This window comes from Pimephales promelas, chromosome 24, assembly GCF_988280905.1.
Source record: "Pimephales promelas chromosome 24, fPimPro1.hap1.1, whole genome shotgun sequence".
In the NCBI taxonomy this organism is placed as follows: Eukaryota; Metazoa; Chordata; class Actinopteri; order Cypriniformes; family Leuciscidae; genus Pimephales; species Pimephales promelas.
This window is the reverse complement of record NC_142792.1, coordinates 28,043,344-28,069,039: the sequence shown is the minus strand read 5'-3', so window position 1 is coordinate 28,069,039 and position 25,696 is coordinate 28,043,344. Positions and strand designations below refer to the sequence as shown.

General features: G+C 41.7%; 2 protein-coding genes and 1 long non-coding RNA gene across 4 annotated transcripts in view; all 3 read left to right on the top strand.

Moving 5' to 3' along the window:
- Positions 1–756: 756 nt before the first annotated feature.
- LOC120478364 (polyglutamylase complex subunit TTLL1-like) lies at positions 757–11,587 on the top strand. Of its 2 annotated transcripts, none has more exons than XM_089126927.1 (9): positions 757–906; positions 2,536–2,744; positions 2,830–3,010; positions 3,764–3,859; positions 3,966–4,074; positions 9,447–9,590; positions 9,720–9,806; positions 10,154–10,317; positions 10,597–11,587. In XM_089126927.1, exons 1-9 carry the CDS (start codon positions 794–796, stop codon positions 10,718–10,720), a joined length of 1,227 nt encoding a protein of 408 aa, XP_088983053.1. In that variant the 5' UTR covers positions 757–793; the 3' UTR covers positions 10,721–11,587. The 2 variants fall into 2 exon arrangements, with proteins under 2 accessions (XP_088983053.1, XP_088983052.1); XM_089126926.1 differs by having other exon boundaries at positions 3,764–3,901.
- Positions 11,588–12,585: 998 nt separating this feature from the next.
- On the top strand, positions 12,586–18,442 carry LOC148969333 (uncharacterized). The gene is made up of 3 exons (XR_016149952.1): positions 12,586–12,714; positions 17,279–17,325; positions 17,835–18,442. It is a non-coding gene; the product is annotated as an uncharacterized LOC148969333 (long non-coding RNA).
- Positions 18,443–22,885: 4,443 nt separating this feature from the next.
- Positions 22,886–25,696, top strand: part of LOC148969332 (NACHT, LRR and PYD domains-containing protein 3-like) — a 43,313-nt gene continuing 40,502 nt past the window's right edge. The window contains exons 1-2 of the mRNA XM_089126980.1: positions 22,886–22,967; positions 23,123–23,154. The gene's annotated coding sequence lies outside the window, so the exon portion shown is untranslated. The remainder of the gene's footprint in view (positions 22,968–23,122; positions 23,155–25,696) is intronic.

Here is a 25,696-nt window from a genome sequence, read left to right as displayed (position 1 = left end):
CGCGTCGTTGCGGAAATGACGTGATCCAGGCGGAAGTGACGAGCCGTTGTGATGGATGAGCCGCTGCTGCTGTTGTGATGCTCCTCTTCTGAAGGAAAGCTCATTTCTCCAGCAACATCCAGCATGAACTGATCGCTGCACGGACTGACAGCTGTGATTGTGAGTTCAGTCCTCCGTGTTTTATTGATTATATGATCTGTAGTCTGTCAGTTTATAATGAGACGCACGAGCAGCGCCTGTAGTTTATATCATCTGTGTTCAATAAGAATCTGTTTTAGCACTTCGACACAGAAATCTTCCTCTAAACACACATGAACATCTGATAGATTAGCAAACACATCACTGAATGATAATGTGTGACACACATGAGTGTGTGTTTTAATGACAAACTAAGTGTAATTATAGAAATATCTAATCAAAGTATTTATAATATTGGTAAAACTTTACAGTGAGTTTTCATTAGTTAACATGAACTAACAATGAGCAGTACATCTGTTCATCTTTATGTTATTTATGTCATTTGTTAATATATTATTAAATCAACAGTTCTGTTAACATTATTTAATGGACCATTATTGAACAGTTGTGTTTTAAACTTATTAAAAGTGATGTTTTCTAACGAGATCTTATTGTAAAGTGTTACCAAAGTATTATTTCTGTTTATTATATTTGTTCAGCCGAACCCCATTAATAATCTGACAGTGATTGAGCTGCTATGAGTGTTTAGAGCTGACGGAGGTGGTGTGTGTTTCTCAGGAGTGTGTGTGTGTGTGTGTGTGTGTGTGTGTGTGTGATGGCTGGGAAGTTGAAGTGGGTGACGGACATGGAGAAATCGGTGCTGATCAATAACTTTGAGAAGAGAGGATGGATCCAGGTGACGGACAGCGACGACTGGAACTTCTACTGGCAAGAGCTCGTTTCATTTCATCCGTTCACACTGACACTGCAAAGCTGAAGTACACACTGAAGCACTTGATCAGATCAGTGCTAGGGCTGAATCCAGTTTCACACACACACTACTGGTGTTCAGATGAACTGTTTGAGCCGTTCACGGTGGACTGTGGTCGTACGACTGTGTCCTGAGGGAAATACTACTGTGCTGTATAAGTGGGGGATTCACACATAAACTTGCTTTAAATATTTCACTGATGTTTTCAGACATTACAAACAAAGTCTGGAGGATTCGTGAACAGTACTTTAAAAACATTTACTAATTTAAGACTTTTTTCAACATAATTTCCAAAACCTGGCCTAAAAAATCTCATTAATGCAACAGTCTGAAAACATCAACACTGTTAGAATAGCAAACATTTCCACATCTTTAAAAATTGATTATTAACAGTCATGCACATTTACTTTATAATGATATCAAATAATATTTATTTTTAAATTACATTTTTTTTAATTTCCCGCAACCCCTTGCTCCTACAATTTACAATCTACAATTTTTATATAATTCAATAAAAAATATATTTTTTCACAATGATATGACCTGAAAGATCATAATGTGTAGATTCTAAACATACATTTATAACCAAACTAATATTTTTCTATTAATTAGATTAACATTTAATGAACATCTGTTAGTTAATAAAGGCATCTACTACTACTGTTGTGGTGATGATACACAAGATACGGATATGAGGTTGATTATTTCAGTAATGATAATAAGTATACTAGGCTTTTGTTAAAAACAGAATATTTTCACAATCATGGATTCAGGTTCTGATCAGTTTTATTTTGTAGTGCTTCAAAAATGCATAACAATCAAAAACAGATCTGGAATAATGGCTTTAGTTAGTTCACCCAAAAATGAAAATGATGTCATTAATGAAACTGTAACCGAAGCTCGGCCGCACCATACATTTTTTTTCTTCATTATTATTATACATGAATATTGAGTAAATAAATTAAATTATTGTCTAAAATAAATCTACCAAAACCATTTATTTTTCTTCAGAATTATTTTATTTGGATTTGTTTAAATTACCATATGATAGATAAAGCCGGACACATTACAGTGCTGAGAATTTCAGTGGAAAATGCAGTAAAATAGAAAAATAATAAATTTGTTGAAATGACACATTGTGTTCACTGTAAGGTATTGTGATGCTTTTTATATTACTAAATAACATGTTTTATAGTTAGAATCATTAGTTTTAATGGTTTTGTACACACTAGTATCTAATGCAGATCTGCAAATCCAGGTGTGTGTGTAATATCAGACCGAATTCATCAGAGGGATGTGGACATCACTTCAGTTCAGTCACGACGTTGAGTGCAGCGCTACCTTACTAACTGTCTATAAGCAGTATATTATGAGTTTTATTGAGGCAATACTTGTTACAAGTGAACATGTGTTCCCCATTCTAAAGTGTTACAAACATTGCATTGGTTTAGGCGGGCATTACCCACAATCCCCTGTGCCGAACAGGTTGCTGTAGTCATTCCAGCACTGGTGAACAGGGTTCATTTACACTTACACACACACACACACACACACAGGTGTCATGTTTGCAGTGATCTCTTTGGCAGGATGAGCATCCAGACCATCCGCAGCGTGTTCAGCGTGGACACCGGCTACCGGCTGACTGACGAGCAGATGGTCAACCACTTCCCCAACCACTACGAGCTGACCAGGAAGGACCTGATGATCAAGAACATCAAGCGCTACCGCAAAGACCTGGAGAAGGAGGCCAGTCCCTTGGCCGAGAAGGACGAGAGCGGGAAATACCTCTACCTGGGTAAAACCCGCTGCTGCCCTCCTCCTCTCGCCTCCGTCTCTCTCGTGTGTGCCGTCGGTCGCTCACTCTCTGACTCTGGCCACAGATTTCGTGCCGGTGACGTTCATGCTGCCGGCCGACTACAATCTGTTCGTGGAGGAGTTCCGGAAGAGCCCGTCCAGCACGTGGATCATGAAGCCGTGCGGGAAGGCGCAGGGAAAAGGCATCTTCCTCATCAACAAGCTCTCTCAGATCAAGAAGTGGTCCCGCGACAGCCGCACCTCCACGTAAGAGCGCCATGTAGCGAGGGCTGCCTTAAAGGGCTGCATTAATGAAAATGATGTCATTAATGACCCTTGTGTCGACCCAAGCCCGTCAGACCTCCGTTCATCTTCAGGACACAGTTTAAGATATTTTAGATTTAGTCCGAGAGCTTTCTGTCCCTCCAGTGGAAATGTGTGTACGGTATACTGTCCTTGTCCAGAAAGGAAATAAAGACATCATCAAAGCAGTCCATGTGACATCAGTGGGTTAGTTACAATGTTTTGAAGCATCGGAAATACATTTTGGTCCAAAATTAACAAAAACTACAACTTTATTCAGCATTGTCTTCCGGTTCTATTGTCAATCCACGTAAGAAAGCAGAAAGCTCTCGGACTAAATCTAAAATATCTTAAACTGTGTTCTGGAGATGAATGGAGGTCTGACGTGTTTGGGTCGACATGAGGGAGAGGCATTAATGACATCATTTTCATTTTTGGGTGAACTAACCCTTTAACAATCGTCTTTTGTGAAACCAGCAACACTTTATTTGATTTAGCATTTTATTGTTATATATTTTTTAATGAAATAATAAAAATGAAATAGGCAAAGCTAAATAAACCAAAGACTGAGGTTAATCGGCCAATATATTGGTTATCGGCTTTCAAATATAAAGGTATCGGCCAAATGCTCATATCGGTGAACCCCTAATAGTAAATATATCACAGTGAAAGTGTCATCAGCGGCCGTCTTCTGTCTGAAATGCTGGCGTTTGACAGGTTCGTGGCGGCGAACAGCGGGAAGGAGGCCTATGTCATCTCTCTGTACATCGACAACCCTCTGCTGATCGGCGGGAAGAAGTTCGACCTGCGTCTGTACGTGCTGGTGACCAGCTACAGGCCGCTGAAGTGCTACATGTGAGTGTGTGAGCGCCGCACGCCACTGCATCACTCCATCCGCACTGAACGCTCTGTGTTTCAGGTACAAACTGGGCTTCTGCCGCTTCTGCACGGTCAAATACACGCCCAGCACCAGTGAGCTGGACAACATGTTCGTGCACCTCACCAACGTGGCCATCCAGAAGCACGGCGTAAGTCACTCACACCCACAGCTAGAGTCTGTGTACTTACAGCAGTCTGAATCAGCTGCTGCTTGGAGGAACTCAGTCGCTCACACAAATAGGGACGCGTCTCGCAGAGCCCAGTGTCTGAATCATGGGTGAAAACAAGCCAAATTACATTAGCCGACGGCAGTCCAATTATGTCATGTTGAGCACCAGTGCCTGCATTACATGCCATCAGCTTTGTTGTCTTCAGGAAGCCGCTTTTTGCAAACTACAGTGTTGCACAACTATTTACATCGATATATCCTTCTGAGTACGAGTTATGAAGGACGAGAACAGCATCGACAGTTGATGTTTCAGTGCCTGGGCTACTCGACAGACGGAGCGGGGCTCTGACAGGGTGGAATGGTTGTGTCACGGTTAGCGCCACATCATCTGTTGCCTGTCTAGCTCATTAGTCTGGATTTTCCCGTGTCTGCTCTCTTTAATACGCTGCTCCCTCAGGCTTGTGCTCAGGTCTGATCTGTCTACATGTTTGCTGGTTCGCTCCAGCTTCTAGAAACCGTTGAGAAGGGAGGCTTCGGGTTTATTTCCGGTCTTCTATTACTCTCAGCTTTCTAGGGAGGTGTCAGAGTATGCGCCCTAATTGGTTGTGGCAAGATTGTGCTTAGTGACCTTCACAGCGCACAGGCATTGATCAGCATGGCGTAGTGGGTTTTAACATCCCCATAGCATCAGCAACTGACTCAACATTGTGTTCCCTACAAAAAGGTGACTGTAACGAGGTTCACAACAATATGATAGGAAGAAGGAGACAGAGTCGGCGATACTGGAACTCGTACTGTGTTTATTACTCAGAATAATACAAAACAAAAAGCCGCGCACACAGCGCATTCACCTTAGCCCGTGCTACAGCAATTCTCATTCACAAAAACTCTTTCCACGTCGATATCGATCAGCTTCCCGGTTCACAGTTCTCAATCCACAGCTCTCAGTTCTTTGTCCACAAACTCTTTCCACGGCAAACAGCAGGAGTTCCAGTCTGCTCTCTCTCTCCTTCATTCTCCCGCTGTGCGGCTTTTATCAGTCTCCCCACGCCAATCACTGCAATCAGGTACAGGTGTTCATGATCTGAACTTGACCCACTTACTCACCGCACCGCTCATTGACTCATCTCTCACTACAGCCGACGCGAAAACCACGCCCCCCTCACCACATACCCCCCACCGCCCGACTCAGGCCGGGGAACCGTCCAAATTCTCGAATGATAGCCGCCCCAATGTGTGGAGTTTTGTTGTCAGGTCCAGGACATACTGAATTTCGTTTTTGCTAGCGAAGGGTCCGTCCTCCCAAGTCTCGCTTAGCACCTCCCCCCGCGGGGCTTACGACCAAAGAGAAGCTCGAAGGGGGAAAACCCTGTGGAGGCTTGGGGGACCTCGCGTACAGCAAACAAGAGGGGTTCTAGCCATTTATCCCAATTTTTGGCATCTTCGTGAACGAATTACGAATCATGGTTTTTAAAGTACAATTAAAACGTTCGACCAGACCATCCGTTTGTGGGTGATTGACGCTGGTACGAATCGATTTAACGCCCAATAATTCATAAAGCTTGCGAACCGTTCGTGACATAAACACCGTGCCTTGATCAGTGAGGATCTCCTTAGGGATCCCCACCCGGTAGATTAGTGAAAACAGCGCGCTTGCCACACTCTTAGTCGAGATATTGCAAAGCGGGACTGCTTCCGGGTATCGCGTTGCTTAATCTACCAAGACTAACGCAAAGCGATGCCCTCATGCTGACCGTTCTAATGGCCCGATGAGGTCCATACCAATTCGTTCGAAGGGGACCTGCATCAGCGGAAAGGGGCACAAGGGTGCTTTTGGATTGACCGGTGGATTAACCAACTGACATTCATGACAAGACGCACACCACCTGCGCACATTCTCGTGAATGCCCGGCCAAAAGAATCAGGCCGTGAGACGGTTTAGTGTTGCCGTTTGCCCTAAATGTCCGGCCATCGGATTACATTGAGCCGCCTGGAAAATCATTTCCCGGCGGCTCTTTGGTACTAACAACTGGGTTGTATCTTCCTTTGCCTGGGCGTATTGGGTCACCCAATACAACCTGTCTTTAATCATGCTAAAATAGGGGTAAGAGAGTGGTTGGTCCGGGCGGATTACCTGACCGTCGATGGAACGGACCTTATCAAACGCGTGTTTTAGTGTCTCATCCTGGGACTGCTCTAGGGGAAAATCATCGCGCTCCGAGAGGCTATATCTCTCTAGAGTGCTCTCTTCCCCTACAGCAGTACCCAGATGTCCCGGTACAGCATCTCCCACCTGAACCACCGCTGTCTTCTCCTGCTGCTTCTTTTCCCAAGAGGCATCCGCACATAAAAACCCCGATAGTTTCGCAAAGCCTGGCCAATCAGTTCCCAGAATTAGCGGATGCCGGAGGTGCGGGTTAACTGCCATCTCCACACTATGTTTTTGTCCCCTAAATAGAATCACCACAGACATTAAAGGGTAACTCTCCACCACCCCGTGCACACAGAACCCTAACCATGCGGCTTTTATCCAACGCCCCAGACCGAATCAGGCTTTGATGAATAGAGGTTTGGTTACATCCTGAATCCACCAAAGCCTGATAAGTATGATACTTGATACTCACGGGTATCTGGTACAAGCCAGCTTGATCGGGTGCAGCCCTTGGCGCGTCGGGGACCCGAACCAGTGTCCCCACCTCCTTCACTGGACACCGGTCGATAAAATGGCCCGGGTCCCCACAGCGCCATCAAGCCGGCCCAGGTTTTACCGCTGTCCCAGCGGCGGGAAGTGGGCCAAGGGATTGACGTGGGGATAGTGGTGCCACCAGAGCCAGGCTGGATAAGTGCCCAGCAGGCTTCCCCTTCAGAGCCGTCCTTCCGGCGGAACTGGTGTCCCCCGATCACCCGGACCTCCACCTCGGCGCTGGTCGGGGGCCAGACCTTCTCGAGACCTGGGAGCGGGGAGAGGATTGGTAGAGGGGGAGGAGAGAGAGAGAGACGGGGGAAGAGAGAGAAACAGATGGGAGGGATTCGCCAACCCCAGAGCACGCCACTATGTGATCCTCCGCCAGTTGGATGGCCTGGTCCAGCGACGTCGGGCGGTGGCACTGGACTCATTGTGCAGTCTTCTTGGGTAGCTTCCCAATAAACTGCTCCAGTACCACCTGATCGATAATCTCCTCGACGTCGCTTCCCCCGGCCATCAGCCATCTGCGGCAGGAGTCCCGGAGTTGTTGCGCCATCATGAAGGTCCGAATGGACTCTTCAAGGGTCAAGGACCTGAAGTGTTGTCGGTGCTGTTCAGGGGTCCGGCCGACCTGCTGAGGAATGGTGCACCGTATATCTTGATAGACCAGGAGATTCGAGACTGGCAGCTGGTGGGCGGCGATCTGCGACTCTCTGGACAGCAGTGGGATGAGACGCAGAGGCCAGTCTTCTTTGGGCCACCCCCGGGCCTCGGCCGACCTTTCGAACAGGTCCAGGAATGTCCTGTGGACCCATCTTTCCCGTGGCCAGCGGTGAGGCCGAGGTGGATGTTGTAGAGGGGGTGGCGGGAATCTCCCGGTCTAAACAGCTCTGGAACAACTCGTGGTCTTCCTGCTGGCCTTGGAGCAGCACCTGAAAGTGTTGCTCATGTTCCTCTTTCACGCTCAGCAGGGCTTGGTGTTGATCTCTCAGAAGGGCCGTGAGTGTCTGGATGATCTCCGCAAATGGCGATCCTGACGGGTTCTGCATGGCGGCGGCAGACTCCTTCTTCCCGGGTTTTCGGCACCAGTTTAACGAGGTTCAAGACAATATGATAGGAAGAAGGAGACAGGGTCGGCGATACTGGAACTCGTACTGTGTTTATTACTCAGAATAATACAAAACAAGAAGCCGCGCATTCACCGTAGTCCGTGCTACAGCAATTCTCATTCACAAAAACTCTTTCCACATCGATAACGATCAGCTTCCCGGTTCACAGTTCTCAATCCACAGTTCTCAGTTCTTTGTCCACAAACTCTTTCCACGGCAAACAGCAGGAGTTCCAGTCTGCTCTCTCTCTCCTCCATTCTCCCGCTGTGCGGCTTTTATCAGTCTCCCCACGCCAATCACTGCAATCAGGTACAGGTGTTCATGATCTGAACTTGACCCACTTACTCACCGCACCGCTCATTGACTCATCTCTCACTACAGCCGACGCGAAAACCACACCCCCCTCACCACAGTGACGTCTTGGACTACACGTATGTAACACCAGTTCCTTGAGAATGAGACGCTGCGTTGCATTGCCATGCTTCAGACATGCCTTCTCGTCTTCCTTCAGACAATTCAAATCTGACGGCGTGTAATGCAAGCACCCTTTCATACATGCAGGCGCTTCATTGGACTGCTGTCAGCCAGTAAGATTGACTTAATTTTACACATGCTTCAGACACCACCATCTTACCTGAGCATTTCGAATGCAGGAATATTTTAATGAGAACATGAGCTGACTATAGTGAAGTGATCAGTGTGATTGATGTTCAAACTGGTTAGCAAGTGTGTTTTGTTTACGATCAATAGTAGCGCATCCCGCCAAGTGAGTAAAATAAGCAAGTAAATAGGAAATAAGCAAAGCAGAACACTGCGGGTCAAAACAGCAGTATGTGCGCAAGCTTGATCCACTAGTGTTTCTTCCACTAGCTCGTGGCCTGATTGGAGGTAGCTCGTCAAGGATAGCATCGTTCAGAAACGCACCCGCGAGTGGATGGCATTCTGCGCATGTATGCTGTTTTTTGCTCTCGTATCCTGTGCGCTATTTTTGAGACTAGATAAACACCGTAGGGCCATTCACATATTGTGTCTTTTGCGCTCTTAAGGTCGCTATTTCAAATGTACTGTAGGCGCGCGGGAAGTGCTCTCATAATTGAAATGAATTTTGATTGTCGCAAGCGCACCGCATTTCATGTGTCAAGAACCAACCACCATTGAATGCTCAATAAACATGAAGGTGCGGGGTGCGCCCAAACGCTACCACTGTTTTTCTCTTCTCCGTGAATAAATCTTGTAGCAGACCTACTGAAAGCATTTTTCGGTAGTGAATATCTATTAGCTACTAAAACAACTTTGTCGTTGTGGAGAGCGCAGTGCATGGATGCTTAGCAATGACAGACGCCACGGGAAAATCGGCCTGATTTTTACTATTAATAATAAAAGATGAGCTTCTATACATGTGTGTGTATATGTATATATACATAATACATCATCCTTGAGATGGTCTTGATTGGAGTCCACCTGTGGTAAACTCAGTTGACTGGTTGTATAAACCCCTCATGGCTGATCAGACAGTACTGTATATACTGTATATAGCATGTCTGTGTCTGAGCGCAGGACGACTACAATCACGTTCACGGCGGGAAGTGGACGGTGGGTAACCTGCGCCTCTATCTGGAGAGCACTAGAGGACGGGACGTCACCAACCACCTGTTTGACCAGATCCACTGGATCATCGTCCAGTCGCTCAAAGCCGTGGCTGTAAGTCAAAACATCCACAGATCATCACCGCATCTGTCCGGCATGAGGATGAAGCGTTCGGATACGGAAGACTAAGACGAGTCATTCACAATAATTATAATAATAACGTGTTTCTGTTCTCGGCTGCAGCCCGTCATGAATAACGACAAGCACTGTTTCGAGTGTTACGGTTATGACATCATCATCGACGACCGGCTCAAGCCGTGGCTGATCGAGGTCCGATATCATCATCAGTTTTCTAATACTCTATTTATCTTTACTTATATCTGTATTTCTGCATTTAAACACTTTATTACAGTCTTTTAGTCTTTTTTAATACTTCTATTTAGTTTTAATATTACAGTACCTAATTTCTAATTTTTTGTATTGTGCTTCTTTCTTTTTTATTAAGTTTTTAATCATTTTAGTAGTTCAACTTAAACTTGTTTTATTTCATTTCTAGTTTTGGTTTCAGTAATTTAAGTTTGTTCTTCACCTAATATTTATATTAATCTCCATTTCAGTGACTGTAACGTACTGTTAATAGTTGTAGTCAGCTGTAACGGTGTGTGTGTGTGTGTCAGGTGAATGCGTCCCCGTCCCTTACCTCCAGCACGGCCAACGACCGCATTCTGAAGTACAACCTGATCAACGACACGCTGAACATCGTGACCCCGAACGGCGAGATCCCGGACTGCCGCTGGAACCGCTGTCTGCCCAAAGAGGCTCTGGGACACTATCAAGTGCTGTGAGTGAGTGTGTGTGTGTGTGTGTGTGTCTATCAAGTGCTGTGAGTGAGTGTGTGTGTGTGTCTATCAAGTGCTGAATCCACAGATCCTGAAGTTAGTTTAGGAGATTAGGCTTGGAGTGGAGTACGCATATGTAAATGATGTCAGGAGTTTTATTGAAATATGGTGTATTGATGATGTTTTATGATGATGTGACGGTTCTGAATTTTTTTTCTGTGAGTTTATATATGTTCTCATTTTATTTTTGAAATGTAAAAATTAATTTCTCTCTCTCTCAGATATGACGAGGAGCAGGCCCTGAGCGAGAGCGCTGACCTCAGGAGCCGGTCGGGTCAGTCGCTGGGGTCAAAGGGCAGCAGATCCGGCAGCGTGAGGCCACCGTTCCCCGCCACCTGGAAGTGAGACTGACAACACACGAGGCCTTCGCTGGAGACACTGCAGCTACTGAGTGTGTGTGTGTGTGTGTTTAGCCCATCTCAGTGTGATCACATGACCTTCGCAGAACTAGCTTCCACAAGGTTTTTTTGGCATTGAAAGTAAAGCTAGATATATTTCTAAAATAAACGCCGATCTTCACTTTGAGCTTCCTAACTAGATTAGCAATATACCCAAGTATCCTGCTCCAGTGGACACACTCCTTACCACTGCAAACTACACTAACAACACAAGATGGCGCTATATCCACTACTGCACAATGAGACCGCGTGCTCCTTCACGAACACTGTCTCTGACCCGGCTATAACATGGCTTTCCTGAGGGGACGCTCATCCAACACTGTTAAACTACAACACAGAAATCACCCAGACCGTCACTTTTAATACAGGACACCGCTGGAGATTGGGACTAAACAACATAGTACTGGAAAAAGCTGAATTTGCTTTATTTAACACTAAACACACAGATGAGCGAGCAGGTAAACGCGTACACACTCCCCAACACTGACTTTTGGAGATACTCTAGATAAGACACAGTCTCCATGCAACTCTTAGATCGGCCCTGGCCTGCTGATCTGGGCATTTATGACATTATTTCCCTTTATCTGTGCCGTTTTAGATTTTATATTTATCTGTGTGGGTTTTTTTTTTTAAATGTTTTAGATTTGATTTTATATTTTGAAATTTAATTTATTTTATTTTATTATTTTATTACTTTTATTGATGTACTATATATATGGTAAGGGATAATAAAAACCGAAACGTCACTATTAAAAAAGAATTTGCCTGATATTGTTCATGTTCAAAACAGCAAAATAAATAATGGTACAAAAGATTTTCTGTTGTAAATTAATGCTGGTCTTTTTTTATTTTTTTTTAAATTATCCCGAAAAATAAAATGTATCTCGGCATCAGATCATTGAGCATCAGATCATCATGTTAGAGTGTTTTCTGAAGGATCATGTGACACTGAAGACTGGAGTAATGATGCTGAAAATACAGGGACACTTCACCTCTGGAAAGATGAATGTGTGTATATAAAATGGGTCATTTATGTAGAAGAAATGTGAAATTAATTTTGTATTTGGAGATTTCTAGACTGAGAAAAGCCAGAAAATGTATTTTTGGCTTATGTGGATAAAAGACAACAACTCCCAGAATTCACTTGCTTCGCTGCCCTAGGAGGCCTGTTTCCGCCACAGAATGAAAAATAAAAATTTTGCAACATTTATCTCACAATTCTGACTTTTTTTCTCAGAATTACGTGATATAAAGTCTTAATTCTGTCTTTTTTTCTCGCAATTGCAACTTTATTTCTTTAACTTCATATCACATTTACACTGTATAAGATTATTAGGTATAATATCTTAATATTTGGTGTTATCTTATAATTGTTTTTTCAGTTTTGATGAAATATTTCATGTTTTTTGGTTTAATTTCTGCAATTTAAAAGGCAATTTAGCTGTTCAAGGCAGATTCCCACTGTAACATGCTCCGTTATCGTGTTTACACCATAGACTGTAAAAAAGTTTACACTAAACCACTGAAATATTCACTGTCTACTGTATAAATATTTGCTATGATATATACAAGACTGATAACTGTAAAATGTATAATATTTTATGTTTTTTTGTTTCTTTTTCTTTTTTTTAAAGTGGAACAATCCTGCAAATTTAGTCATTTTCAGAAAATAAAAACATTACGAATATTTAAATTAAATCAATATAAAAAATGAATGTAGTATTTCATTCTGCCACAGAGAGATTTGGTAAAAATAGTGACAGAGGTCGTGAGCGCGCACCTGCGCTCGCTGAGGGGATGTGAGTGTGACGTCAGAGAGGCGCGTCCCCGCTCCGCTCACAGCAGTCGTTGAATGTATCGATGAGAAACGGAGAAAGTCAGCGAGCGTCACATCATCCACAGACACGCGAGCGTTGGATCGGGACTGTCACACACACTCAGGTAAGTTAACGATAAAAACATCGCGTGTGCTGTGATTCAGAGCGCGAGCGGCACTTTACACACACACACTCTGCGCAGTCTGAGGAAACTTTCTGACGCGTCCGATGCTGATCGATCATCGGATCAAACTCTGTCACTCACACACACACACACACACACTGCGAGCCTTCAGACGCTCGTGTCTCCGTCCACAGCGCCGGGTGTGTGTTTGTCTACACGCGTACTCGACACCGACAGCTGTGTGTTCACAGGGCGGGGCAGTGTGGGGCTTTTCCGCGGCTCGTGTTGACTCCTTCTGGGTCTTTAACCCGGTTATTCTGATCGATCATCTGTCGCTCTGACGTGATAACGTTTCGATATGACGTCACTGACCGTTCTGATCTTCCTCAGGAACTTCACAGTGTTGTGTATATTTATTTACAAATGTGTGTTTGAACTGATTTAACCTGGTGGAAAGCTGGACAGGACCGACCGCTTATGGATGGTTTATTATTGTCATGTAGGGAAAGTACATGAAAACGATTTATTAGCTAGAGTTATATGGGGAAACATGTGTTGTAACACTTTTAGTGTCCTTGTGACATGTTGTTTGTTTGTTTTCTTGAGTTTGTTCAGATTTACTGGACAGAACTTCATCTTTAACACATGGCATAAACAAAACTGTACAGGCACTCATTTAACTCTATCAGAAACACATGAGTAACACATGAATACAACACATATCTTATGCTTCTGCATACACACATACAGCTATAGTTGAAATCTGAGACAATAGCTGAGTTAAATACTTGGATCATCGACCTGTAAACAGAAGTTGGGATCCTCCTGTCATAATCTGTTTCTAAACTTCCTGAGTTGATCTAAACGCCGTCTTGTTTTCTTATGTTTCACATTTCCCTGGAATGAGAGTTTGTTATCAGTAATTATTCCTAAATATTTAAAAAGTTGCAACTTGCTGTACCTTTACACCAGTTATAATAACTTGAATGCATAATTGAACAAGACTTTTAATATCCTCAAAACAGGTTGAACTAGGGATGCAGCGATTACCGGATTTCACAACTAACCGCGATTTAAAACGTCACGGTTAATTAATCGTAAAGACTTTGCTACACCGTGTATTCTGCGCGGGCAACTAACACAAAACGAAAACAAAGTTACACCAGCGGTGCACCAGCTTAAAGTGCTCATCATTCACTATGGCAGAGGGACTAAGCAGCGGCGCTCTATTTCCACCGGAAACCCCCCCCCCCCCCCCCCCCGCCTCAAGTCAGCAGTGTGGGAGCATTTTGCGTACACAAAGAATAACAAGGGTATAATAGAAGACGACGGATCGCCTGTCTGCAAAACTTGCCGTAAAAAAGTTTCCGTTTTTATTTTTTTTAGTTAACAACATTTTTTCACAGACAAAAACGAGACGAGAAACTAATAAAAACTAGACGCAAATGTTAGATAGTGATGATCTGGGGAGCGATCCAGTCAGAACTGATGTCCTGTGTGATGCGCACATTTGTACTGTTGGTCTACCCTGCGGTGCCAAAACATGTTAAAAAAAATGTAAACGTCTGGGAGAATGAGTAGAGCAGACATAGTCTACAGATCTGAATAAGAGTGACGATGCAAAAAAAGAGCTGTATTCGGTACGGTTTTCTGTGGGCACAAACCCGACCCGACGCGTGCAGGCTTGCTCATAGACACATACAGCGCGTGGGTACTCAACTGAGCTCTCTTTCGTGTCTGAATAGACAAATACACACAACACAACATTATGTCTAAATGTCCGGTTTGGACAGTATTCATGTAAATGACGGTTATGTCTTAAGCAGTTGTGAGTGCACCGTGTGCATCAAGGCAAGGCAAGGCAAGTTTATTTATATAGCACATTTCATACACAATGGCAATTCAAAGTGCTTTACATAGAAGAAATTAAAATAATCAAAAGAAATCAGAATAATTAAAACAGTTTAGAATAAAAAATAAGAAATAATGAAAAATAAAAATTATGATACAAATAAAATACAGTAAATTAAAACAATTTAGAATAAAATGAAGTGCAGTAACAGTCGGACGAACAGTGGCACAGTGCTCATTCAGTAAATGCACAGCTAAACAGATGTGTTTTGAGTCTTGATTTGAATGTGACTACTGTAGGAGCACACCTGATCTCTTCTGGAAGCTGGTTCCAGCATAATAGCTAAAAGCAGACTCTCCATGCTTAGAGTGGACCCTTGGTATTTCTAGCTGATGTGATCCTAATGATCTGAGTGATCTGTTGGGTTTATATTCAGTGAGCATATCTGCAATATATTGAGGTCCTAACCCATTAAATGATTTATATACCAGTAATAATACTTTAAAATCAATCCTAAATGTAACTGGCAGCCAGTGTAAAGACCTGAGGACTGGTGTGATGTGTTCATATTTTCTGGTCCTGCTCAGAATCCTGGCAGCAGCGTTCTGTATGAGCTGCAACTGTCTTATGGTCTTTTTGGGAAGGCCAGTGAGGAGGCCATTACAGTAATCCACCCTGCTGGTGATGAAAGCATGCACAAGTTTCTCTAAGTCTTGACTGGAAACAAAGCATCTAATTCTTGAAATATTTTTCAGATGATAGTATGCTGATTTAGTTATTGCTTTGACATGACTATTGAAACTAAGGTCTGACTCTAGTGACACACCAAGATTCCTGACTTGATTTTTAGTTGTTAGACCCCTAGCGTCAAGGTATGCATTCACCTTGAGAACTTCATCTTTGTTTCCAAATGCAATAACTTCAGTTTTGTCTTTGTTTAACTGCAGAAAGTTTTGACACATCCAACCGTTTACTTCATCAATGCATTGGCACAGGGAGTTAATGGGGCTGTAATCGTTAGGCGATAGGGCTAAGTAGAGCTGTGTGTCGTCTGCATAGCTGTGGTAGGCTATTTGGTTCTTTTTCATTATTTGGCTCATTGGGAGCATATACAGGTTGAATCTATGCGGATCCAAATGCATCAGTGCATTTGGATCCGCATATCATTGGACAAGATCCGACTTCTTAAAGCGACAGTGTAAACCTAATGCAACAAAAGAAAAGAGAAAAGCATTCACTGTTTGTTAATAGCTTTAATAAGGATTAGTTATATTCATACAAATAAATATGTCTGCTTGAAATAATAAAGAATAATGTATGCAAGTAGTTATAAAGAAAGCATATATCATTCATTGAAAAGAAGACTGTGTTTTAATTTAAGTAAAGTGGTTTTATTTTGTTTTGTTTTTGTTATTGTTTTTCATTTTATAATTTGTACCATGTTGTGGCAGCAATAAATAACACAATAAAATCTAGTGTTGAGTGTTCATGTACATTAGTAGTGTTGTGGAATTAACTGATGCATAATAATCGTGATAATCGTTAAACCATGATTATTTCTCAGACAATAATCGTACTTACAAAATCTGTAATCGTTGCATCCCTATACACATCTTCTTCATGCTGTCCGAAGACAAGAACTACAGGCCAATCGTCATCGACGCCCTAGCCCGCAGTACAGCGCTGGTCAATGGGTGTGGCTTTCTACTAGAGATCTGAGACTTCGACTTCCTTGCCGTAAACTCAGTCCCAGATATGTTGGTCCATTTCAAATAGTGAAACAAGTTACCCCTGTGTCTTTTCGCCTGGATTTACCTGCTGATTACCGCATCTCTCCTACTTTTCATGTATCCCTTCTGAAACCTGCTGTGGGTCCGAGGGGAGTGTCGGAAGCGGGAGTCACAGCCCCAGATCCTGCACCGCTCCTGATCGACGGCGAGGAGGCGTACCGTGTGCACGAAGTGCTGGACTCCAGGCGCCGGGGTAATGTTCTCCAATATCTGGTGGACTGGGAGGGGTACGGTCCGGAGGAATAATCTTGGATCAACGCCAGTGATATTCTGGACCCATCGCTCACCGCAACTACCCGGAGAAACCGGCCCCTCGACCTCGTGGAAGACCCCGGCGTCGTCAACCTTCTCGCCTCAGGAGCTGCTCGCAGGAGGGGGGCTCTGTTACGGAGCAGGCTCCCGCTCCGCCTCCTCTCAGCCACAAGAGGGAGCCGTCACCGGAGTACTTAATCTTAGCAGGACTTCATTTACCATAATGCACCACCCCTGGGACTGATTACACACACACCTGAACCTCATCGGACTTCCTATTTAAGCCACACTCAAACATTCACTCAGTGTGAAGTATTGCATTGCCACGGCTGTAATGACTGAGCGGTTTTCCCTGATCTGCCTGTCTCGTGTACCGACCTTGATCTGTTCTTCCACCCTCGCTAGCCTGCTGCCTGCCCCGACTCGGATTGCCTTGGATTATTGTTGTCTGCTGCCTGTCCTGATTCTCTGCCTGTTATTTGAACATCCTCTGTGCTTGTCCTGTGATAACCCTGTTCTGCCGATCTCTGACCCTTGCCTGTCTGACCTCCCTTTAATAAAGCTGCTAATGGATTCAAATATGTCTCGGGCTTCGTTACAGATATAGAGTTTATAGAGTATAAAAATCATAACACTATGTTGATTATGTCACTGTGGGTGTTTTTTCTAGTGTGGATCATGAAGGAGAGATCAGGATTACAGCAGGACCACGAAAATGTATGTCTACACACACACACACACACACATGCATACACATCTGGTTCACTATCTTTGTGGGGACTCTCAATAGACGTAATGCTTTTTATACTGTACAAACTGTATATGCTATTGCCAAAACTAACCCAACCCCTAAATCAACCCATTACGCAAAAGTTCACTAATGTTTGCCACCTTCAGGCGAAGCAAAATAAGGGACACCCATATAAGTGTATTCATACACTTACGTATGTATATATACACTTTTTAAATGCCATACATTGTGTATGACAGATAAAATCATTTATTATGCATATGTGATTAATATTTATAAATGATAAATAAATAACATTAATTATAATCTATTAAAAGATCTTTAAAGATAATTACCTGTCTACCAAGCTCTGCAAATGTAAGGAATATTATAGTTAAGAGATTATATAAAAAAGCTGTTATATTTTTATCCCTCTGTAACCTCTAGATACTTCTAAAACATTTCTATAATCCTCTGCAATTGCCTTTACCTTTAGATTAAATATGAACGATGTCGATCCAGGGACCTCAGCGGCGTGTCTTAAGGCGGGCTTCAAGCGCATCATTCTCCGCTCGGGATGCGCATAATCGCTTTGTGCCGCACTGTACTGAGCCTTTCATATCATAATGCAGTGACGCAATGACGGATTATTAATTAATTTATCTTTTTGATTTTTGTTATCTTGTTTTTCATTCATGTATTTTAGAACAATACAAAGAGCAATGTGTATTATTCACTAATCTAGTTTATAATAGCATTTTTTGTCATAGATTATGATCATATATTTTGGGGAATTGTTGTTTATCTTTATAATGAAGTTGTCTGTATTAAGTAGATTGTGTTTAACACACACAAGAGTGATTATTAGTTTAACACACAGAGTTATAGAAATTCTACTTGATCTCCAAAAAAAAAAAAAAAACTGCACTGGTATCAGATCGGTATCATTCGATACTCAAAATTTTTGGTATCGGATCGGATCGATTCTGAAAAAGATGGTATCGGTGCATCCCTAGTAGTGAAGTTTGAAGCAAATTAGGTAAAAAAAAATAAGAGGATTATTTGAAAGTATTTTGAAAGTGACACACTCCCTGTAGTCAGTTGGTGGCGCTATAACCGGGCTCGTATATATATATATAGTCATACACACACACACACACATAAATAGAGACACCAGCCCCCACCCTCCCCTCCCCTCCCCACACAGACACACACACGGAATGGCTGGGAGAACTCTCTCTGTCTCTCTCTGAGACAAAATCCACTTTCGAACTACAATATCTGACTTTCTGTTGGTTTGAGCTTATTATTGTTAATTAGAAAGTTGTATGGCTTGACTAGAACAATATACATGCCAAGATTTGTAACTGTCAGTAAAACTAACTAAATTATAACACACTTTATGTGTCCTTTTTGTGTCGTAAAATTCATTTCCTCGCCACGGCCAAACCGTTCGAGATATCAAAAATCAGTCTGGAATTTAGCATCCTCAATGTCTTGACTTCATGCACACTGACTTTGGTCGTGATTGAATAAATGACCTAGGAGAAATACATCAAATTACAACGCATGCGTTTACCAAACAAGCCATAATAGCCGACTTCCTGTTGAGCTGTTGTAAAATTTTGAGCACGAAAGTTGTTCAACCCAATGAGATCTTTAAGTTTACAGAGTTTCATTTTAATTCATGCAAGCATGTTTGATTTGAAAAATGGCGTTTGTCAGCTCCAGTTTGTATCCAGCCTCACACGGAGACTTATAATAAAACGACGCGTTTTATTCACATCAGATACACATTGTGTAAGTACTGTAGCTTAACATTTGACCCTTTTCTTCTCCCAGTTCACCAGCCACTTACTATCATGTATTTCGTGAGAAGTGGAGGAATTGACGTTATAAAGCAGACAGATCCGATTCTCTGAACTGAAAAAGAAACTAAAATGTGGAACAAGTTCCAGATGTGGGGTTTTCCTCAGTGCGTAACTTACATTACACAGGTATCTGTAAATGTTGATTTTTCTGCCAGGAGTGGATGAGCATTATGCAAGCGAGTCTCCTTTAAACTTGAGCGTGAGACTCACGCAATTGACCCTTTTCACGTGCTCTCACACAGAGAAGAATCATGAAGCAAAGAGGACACCGACAGACAAGACAGAGCAGGATACTTTTGATACAAAACAAATTATCAGCTCTCAGATTCTGTCAATTTTATTACAAAATTCAAAAAATAAGTACCATTTTGGCGCTTGTAAAAGTGACGTGACAGACACTGTAGCGCCTCATTTCATGGGCATGTGAATAATCATCTGTTACTCTTCTTTAATACAAGCATGAATTACCAATAGGTAATTTTAACATTTTTAAATAAATCGATTGATCAGGGTTTTTCAACTGCGGAAAAAGGTCCATAAAACAGCTGGAGAACAATGTCACATAACGTTACATTTACCTCTGGAAATCCATTAAATGACCATATAGGCTAGACAAAATAGCTATATAGAGAAGTGTTGTGTTAAATATGTCCACTATCAGTGGCGTAACTTTATTTTAAAAAGTGGGTGGGACATGTGTGTAAATGAATGAATCACGTGACACGTGAATAAAAACATAGATCCGACTTTACAACATGTCCAGTGGCAGTGGAAATAGCCTATACAGAAAGTCCTGTAAAATTAAACGAATAAATTGACCTAATAATATGAATAAAAATTATATAAACAAAAATATACATAAAAGTTTTAAAAGTAAATTAACTAGGCCAGAATTTTGATAACTGATTTTTTTGCGGAACGCGCACGATTAAAATTTAAATTGGCTTATAGCCTCTCCATTGTACACACAAACTGCTATACAATTAAACGAATAAATGGGCCTAATAATATAAATAAAGATAAAAAAAAGTGTATAAACAAAAATGTAAAAAAATAAATAAATAAAGGCCTACATAAACATTTTAAAAGTAAATTTAAAAATTAAATTAACTATTAGGCCAACATTTTATTGAACTTTTGCACAGCGCGCACAAATAAAATAAAATTATGCTTATATCAATTGTGCCAAAAAAATTCTGTAAAATTAAACGAATCAATGGGCCTAATTATATATAAATAAAAATATACAGGCTATAGGCCTATACTGTAGGCTACATCAACGTTTTAAAAGTATGCTAAATGAACTATTAGGCCAAAATTCGTATAACTGAACTTTTGCGCAGAGTGCACATGGATTACAATTTAAATGGCTTAGCCTATGTTGTTAGACCTTTTTTTAAAAAAATAAATAAATAAAAGAAAGTAAGAAAATGAATTGCTTTCCTAATCTACAGTTCTTTTCAAGAACACAAGTTTGGACAATATCTGAGGATTCAGACTCATGCGGTGGTTGCGGAGAAAACCCTCTGCCAGACTCGTGGTGTGAGGTGAGCGGAGCGAAATTGGAGCGGGAAATAGGGCGACGACGCTCCGTCCTTTTAAAGATACCCCTCTGCGCTCTGTCCAAGATCCGCCCGCTCGCTCAGACTCCACTCCGCTCATATGATCTGCACCGGAACGAACAAATAGTCTCCGAAACGGATTGAAGCGCGCATGCATGTGAAGACTGTGCGTGAGCCACGAGATACACTGTAACCGCGCCACCGATCGCAGGCGGCAAGGAGCACTTTGATCACTTGATTTAAAAAATAACATATTTCAGGGCTAGATCGCTTCTTTTATTTTACAAACGAATGAAATGAATGGTCTGCCAGTTGGAGATGTTTTATTTATTTCTACTGTTAGCTATCCGTGCCGCGAGAGCTTTTAAAAAGTGGTGGGGACAATATCGACCATGGCAAAAAGTGGTGGGGACATGTCCCACCCGTCCCACCCGCAAATTACACCCCTGTCCACTATAATAAGCAATTGTACTGGTCAGACAAAGTGTAACATCTAGATGAAGTCAAAGCATTGAAACATACACAACTAAGGTTATTTAATAAACTGCTCTTTTATTATCATCATTTTTGTCACCTGCTTCTGTTCTTCCCTGACTTTCTCAGTCAAACGCTCAGGCTGATAGAGAACTTACAGTATATCTTCAGGCAAGGGTTCAGTGTCCAGCGTCGAATCTATCTCTGAAATTTCTGACTTGGTGTTACGTCCTGTAGTATTTTGGGAGGGTTGTTTTTTTTTGTTTCTTCTCTCTCTTTCCGCTATTGTCTCACAGGTCCAGTGATTGGATGATGTTCCTGCCAGTCATCGAGTTCACCAGACACCCCAAGAACCAATCAGAAACTAGTGGGCGTGTATAAAGACCCAGTTACGACGCGAGCGCGGGAGAGCGTTTTCGTTTCTCCTTTGTTTGGCTCTCTTGTATTTTTGCTGTTATTTGCTCTTGCTGGTTCTCATTTAGTTTTGTGTGTTAAAGTTTACTCTGTTGGAACTGTACTTTTAGTTACGCTGTTTTACTGCGTTTATACTGTGGTCCGATTCTTGATTTTTCCTTGAGCTTATATTCGATGCATAGTGATGGGACCAGGTTAGTACATCACGTGATTTACATTTCACAACACGTAGAGTTAAATTGTTTAACACACTAGTTTACGAGCGAGTGCTAACCTATGTATTTATGTTTGTTTGTTAGTGTTGTTAGTGGCGTCTTACGCTGAAGATTTTTTCTTTCTCTTGTTTTCTTTACTTGAGGTTAGTGTTTGTACTGGGGTTTAGTTAATGTGTTTGTTTTATTTATTTATTTTCTTCAGCACCGCTCTTGTCCCTCACTTTGTAATCGTTAATCTTTTATGTTGTATATAATTTGTAAATAGATGTTTGTTTGGATTTGATTCACGGTTTATTGTGTTATGGGTGTCTTGTTACATCAAACAACTTTACTTACTAAAAGCAAGTACACATTCAGTTTGGTCTTTGTCTGTTTCTTAATTTATTACATCATATTTCCTCAATAGAGTAAAAGTATATTACTTTAAACAATATTCTATTGGATTTATTTTAATTTTATTTTGTATATGTTACGTCCCATAACCTCTAGATGCCAAATATTATGTGGACGTAACACTTAAAGATCCATCCGATCTAACATTTTGGCATGATGTAACACCATCCACAGTCCAAAGATTTGGAAAGCTCAAATATATTTTATTAATATTCTGGCCATCTCTGATCATGTCCTGCTCACAGACTCAGTATGAATGTCATAATGCTGCAAACGCTGGTCTGAGATCAGAGAAACCTGACAGTGCTGTCATCTCACAACATATTGACATTGAGAAACCTGTGTTGCGCAATCACTGAAGCTCGTTAAGTTCTAGAGGCTTTATAAAAATCGTGTAAGTGTGGTTGTGTCATTGTCCCTCTACATGTGTTCATGTTCTGTGGGCAGTAAAGGTCCATCGGCTTTTATTTCCTAACACTTTTCCCTGGGACGTGTGTGTGTGAGAGGTGGCGAGTGCAGTTAGCATAAAGCTGCTGGACAGAAGTTGCATGCGTTAGACAATACTTCACAACCCTGCAAAGATGCAGGCAGGAAGCAGAAAACCTCAAAGACAGGAACCGTAGACAGCTCACAGACTGCAAACTAAAACAGGGCGACAGAGAGACGAAATATTTGACACTGGCATAAATCTCACATCACGGTAAGTCTTCAGGAATTAATCTTCAGTAATATAATGACATCGAGATCTGGGCATTCTGCTTTTAGTTTAGATTAATTTACAGATATTTTACAATCTGAAATATACAGAGGTGGAAAGTAAACATGTACATTTTAAACACTTCCGCTCTTCTGTAGGCCAGGCGTTGATTCACAGACGATCAGCTTTGGTGAGAAGATTGATTATTTCTAATAGATTTATTTTTGATGGCTACAGAAAATCTATAGTCTCCAATTAAAGTGTCTGGAAGATATAGTGTAAAGGAAGAAGCCAGAGTAAATAATATGATAAATGATTTGATGTTTTCTATTTTACCTATGTGAAAATGCTCAATAAAAATATGGACCAGGAAGTTTGAATTAGTTTAAAGTAGTTTGAAGTTTAAATTACTTTAAAGTTGTAAAGCTCCTTTTTTGAAAACATGTTGTCTATTAGGATACACATAAAATAGCTTCTTACATAAATTAAAATTGCCAAAAAAAAAAATGTTATACAGCAAACACTGGAATGAAGAGTAGAACAATTATCTGCATTAGAAACAACGAGCAAATAATAAATAATTTTTTTCTAAGAAAAAATCCACAATTAAGGCAACAGGACAGGAGGCAACAACTTAATATAAGCCCATATGACAGTTTTGGGGACTTTTGTTTGTTTTGCATTAGCATTTCCTCAGAGCTCTAACTTAATAATTATCATCAACTGGAGATATGTCCACCTGAAACAAGTATAGGGCTACAGGTCTTTATTTTCCAGATTATTTCCACAGACGCATCTCCTGCTTTCTTTCATGGCATGATTAATTTTATTAAAACATAAAATTAACTCTGGTAAGTTGTAATATGCCGTGCCATAAGGGAAGCCCTGCTAGTAAAAACACCGTGTCCCTTAATCATGAAGATTATGATCATTTTTTCTTTATATCGACCACCACGCACACTCACGAACTGACTGAACGCTGTGTTATGTGTGTGTGCTGTGCACCAGTCTCGTGTGATGATCGTTTGACAAAAGTCTGGATGTCATATTTGGCGCGTGCACCCTCGTGCAGCGGCACTGCAGCAGAGCGTGAGAGACGCGCATATGTTCTGGATTCTCCTGCTATTAAAAAAGATTGCTATATCATCACATTAAGTTGATAATGGGCTCTATGCACGGCGGTATTTCCGGCGAAGGATTAAGGATGCTCGATAACTTCCGCCGATCGTAGAGTCCAATGCAATACCGAGAATTTATATTGAATTTTATACTCCATGGTTATAATAAAGAAACGTTAGTCACAAAAACAGATAAAACAGGCACCCCTCGTTGTGTTTATGCTTCTTTTTAAAATTAGATTAAGTAAACATAACTATATATAAAATTACATCTAAACGTATGTACGTTTCGTTTCAAAGACGGGAGGACAGTAAATTTTGAAGACTCTGCCATAATCCCGTTTTCCTCGGTTCTCCTCCGCTTAAATCTCCACAACCGGAAATGGACGAGCATCCTTGCGTCAAATGCGGAACTTATGCGTGCATATAGCCCATTAAGTGCAGACAAAAACAGCCCTCAGTCCGACGGCCAGTCCGCGAGTCTAATCTTCTCTAATTGCAATTCGTTTATGTCAGATGTCTTTTTTGACAAGGCTACAATTTTTCAACACGCCAAAGTGGCTATTGGGAGTGAATGCAATACCCGCCACGCGTAAAATCCATCCACATTTGGCGGGTGTGTTAATGTCAAGCCCAGGTAGTGAGTGAAACTGTTTGCATTGGTGCCGCAAATCTGTCAGATAATGAACAGCAAGATCATGGAGGCATTCAAGATACTGTACAGTGCAGAACTTACTAGAGCACATAGACTGAAGCATATCTCCATGGATTATGCGGCTGACACTCGGACCCTGAAGTTAGGCACGTCATGTTCTTCCAGGTCGCAGATTTGGGTTGCTGGGCGCCAACATGTCCAGAACAACCAACACAGTCTCATGAAAGTGCATATCTATACCACGATTGTCATTTCTCGTGGCATTTATACGCCAAAAATGTTTTTTGCGTGCATATGCTACGCACTGAAAACCCCCTGGGTAGGTTTAGGGGGGAGGGGGTGGGGAGTTTCACGAGTACTTATAAAAAACTGGTTCTATTAGTTTAATGAAAAAGTTCTGGTATAACAGATTTAAGTTCTGAAGAAAAGAAACCCCTCCACAGTCCTTTATGAAAGTACAGAACTGAAAGGAGTTTCAAAGTAACTTCTGCTCAAGACAGTTCAAGTTCAGTGGAGGAACAAGAAACATCTTCATCATTATTCATGGTTAGTAAATACTACTTCATAAAATACTGGCATGTATAGATTTATCAGTGTTATGAATCCACATCACATTGATCTAGTCTTATCAAACAGCACTGACACATTGTGTAACATTTTAGATTGCAAACAAAACTCAAAGCAATTATTTGATTTTTTTAAAGTAATTTTAGCAGATTTAAGGAACACAGCTTTCTGAAGCCTTGTATGTCTCAAATTAGACAGTATCGCTTTTTTCTCTTTAGAAATACACACATTCTCATCTAAAAACCTTTATTCGATGTCGTGGAAGTGTTGGCTGTCACAGTCTGCCGTCTTCACCTGTCTGTCCCGTCATCTGCACTACACTTCCCAGGATCCTCTTGTCTCCACACCTGAACTCACTCCCTCATCAGCATCAGCCTCCCGTTCAGCGTCCT

Excerpts from the sequence above, each read along its gene's own strand:
- LOC120478364 (XM_089126926.1), top strand. The coding sequence starts at position 794 with ATGGCTGGGAAGTTGAAGTGGGTGACGGACATGGAGAAATCGGTGCTG. Across the intron at positions 2,745-2,829 it reads CGGGAAATACCTCTACCTGG|ATTTCGTGCCGGTGACGTTC; the intron begins GTAAAACCCGCT and ends CTCTGGCCACAG. Across the intron at positions 3,011-3,763 it reads CGCGACAGCCGCACCTCCAC|GTTCGTGGCGGCGAACAGCG; the intron begins GTAAGAGCGCCA and ends GGCGTTTGACAG.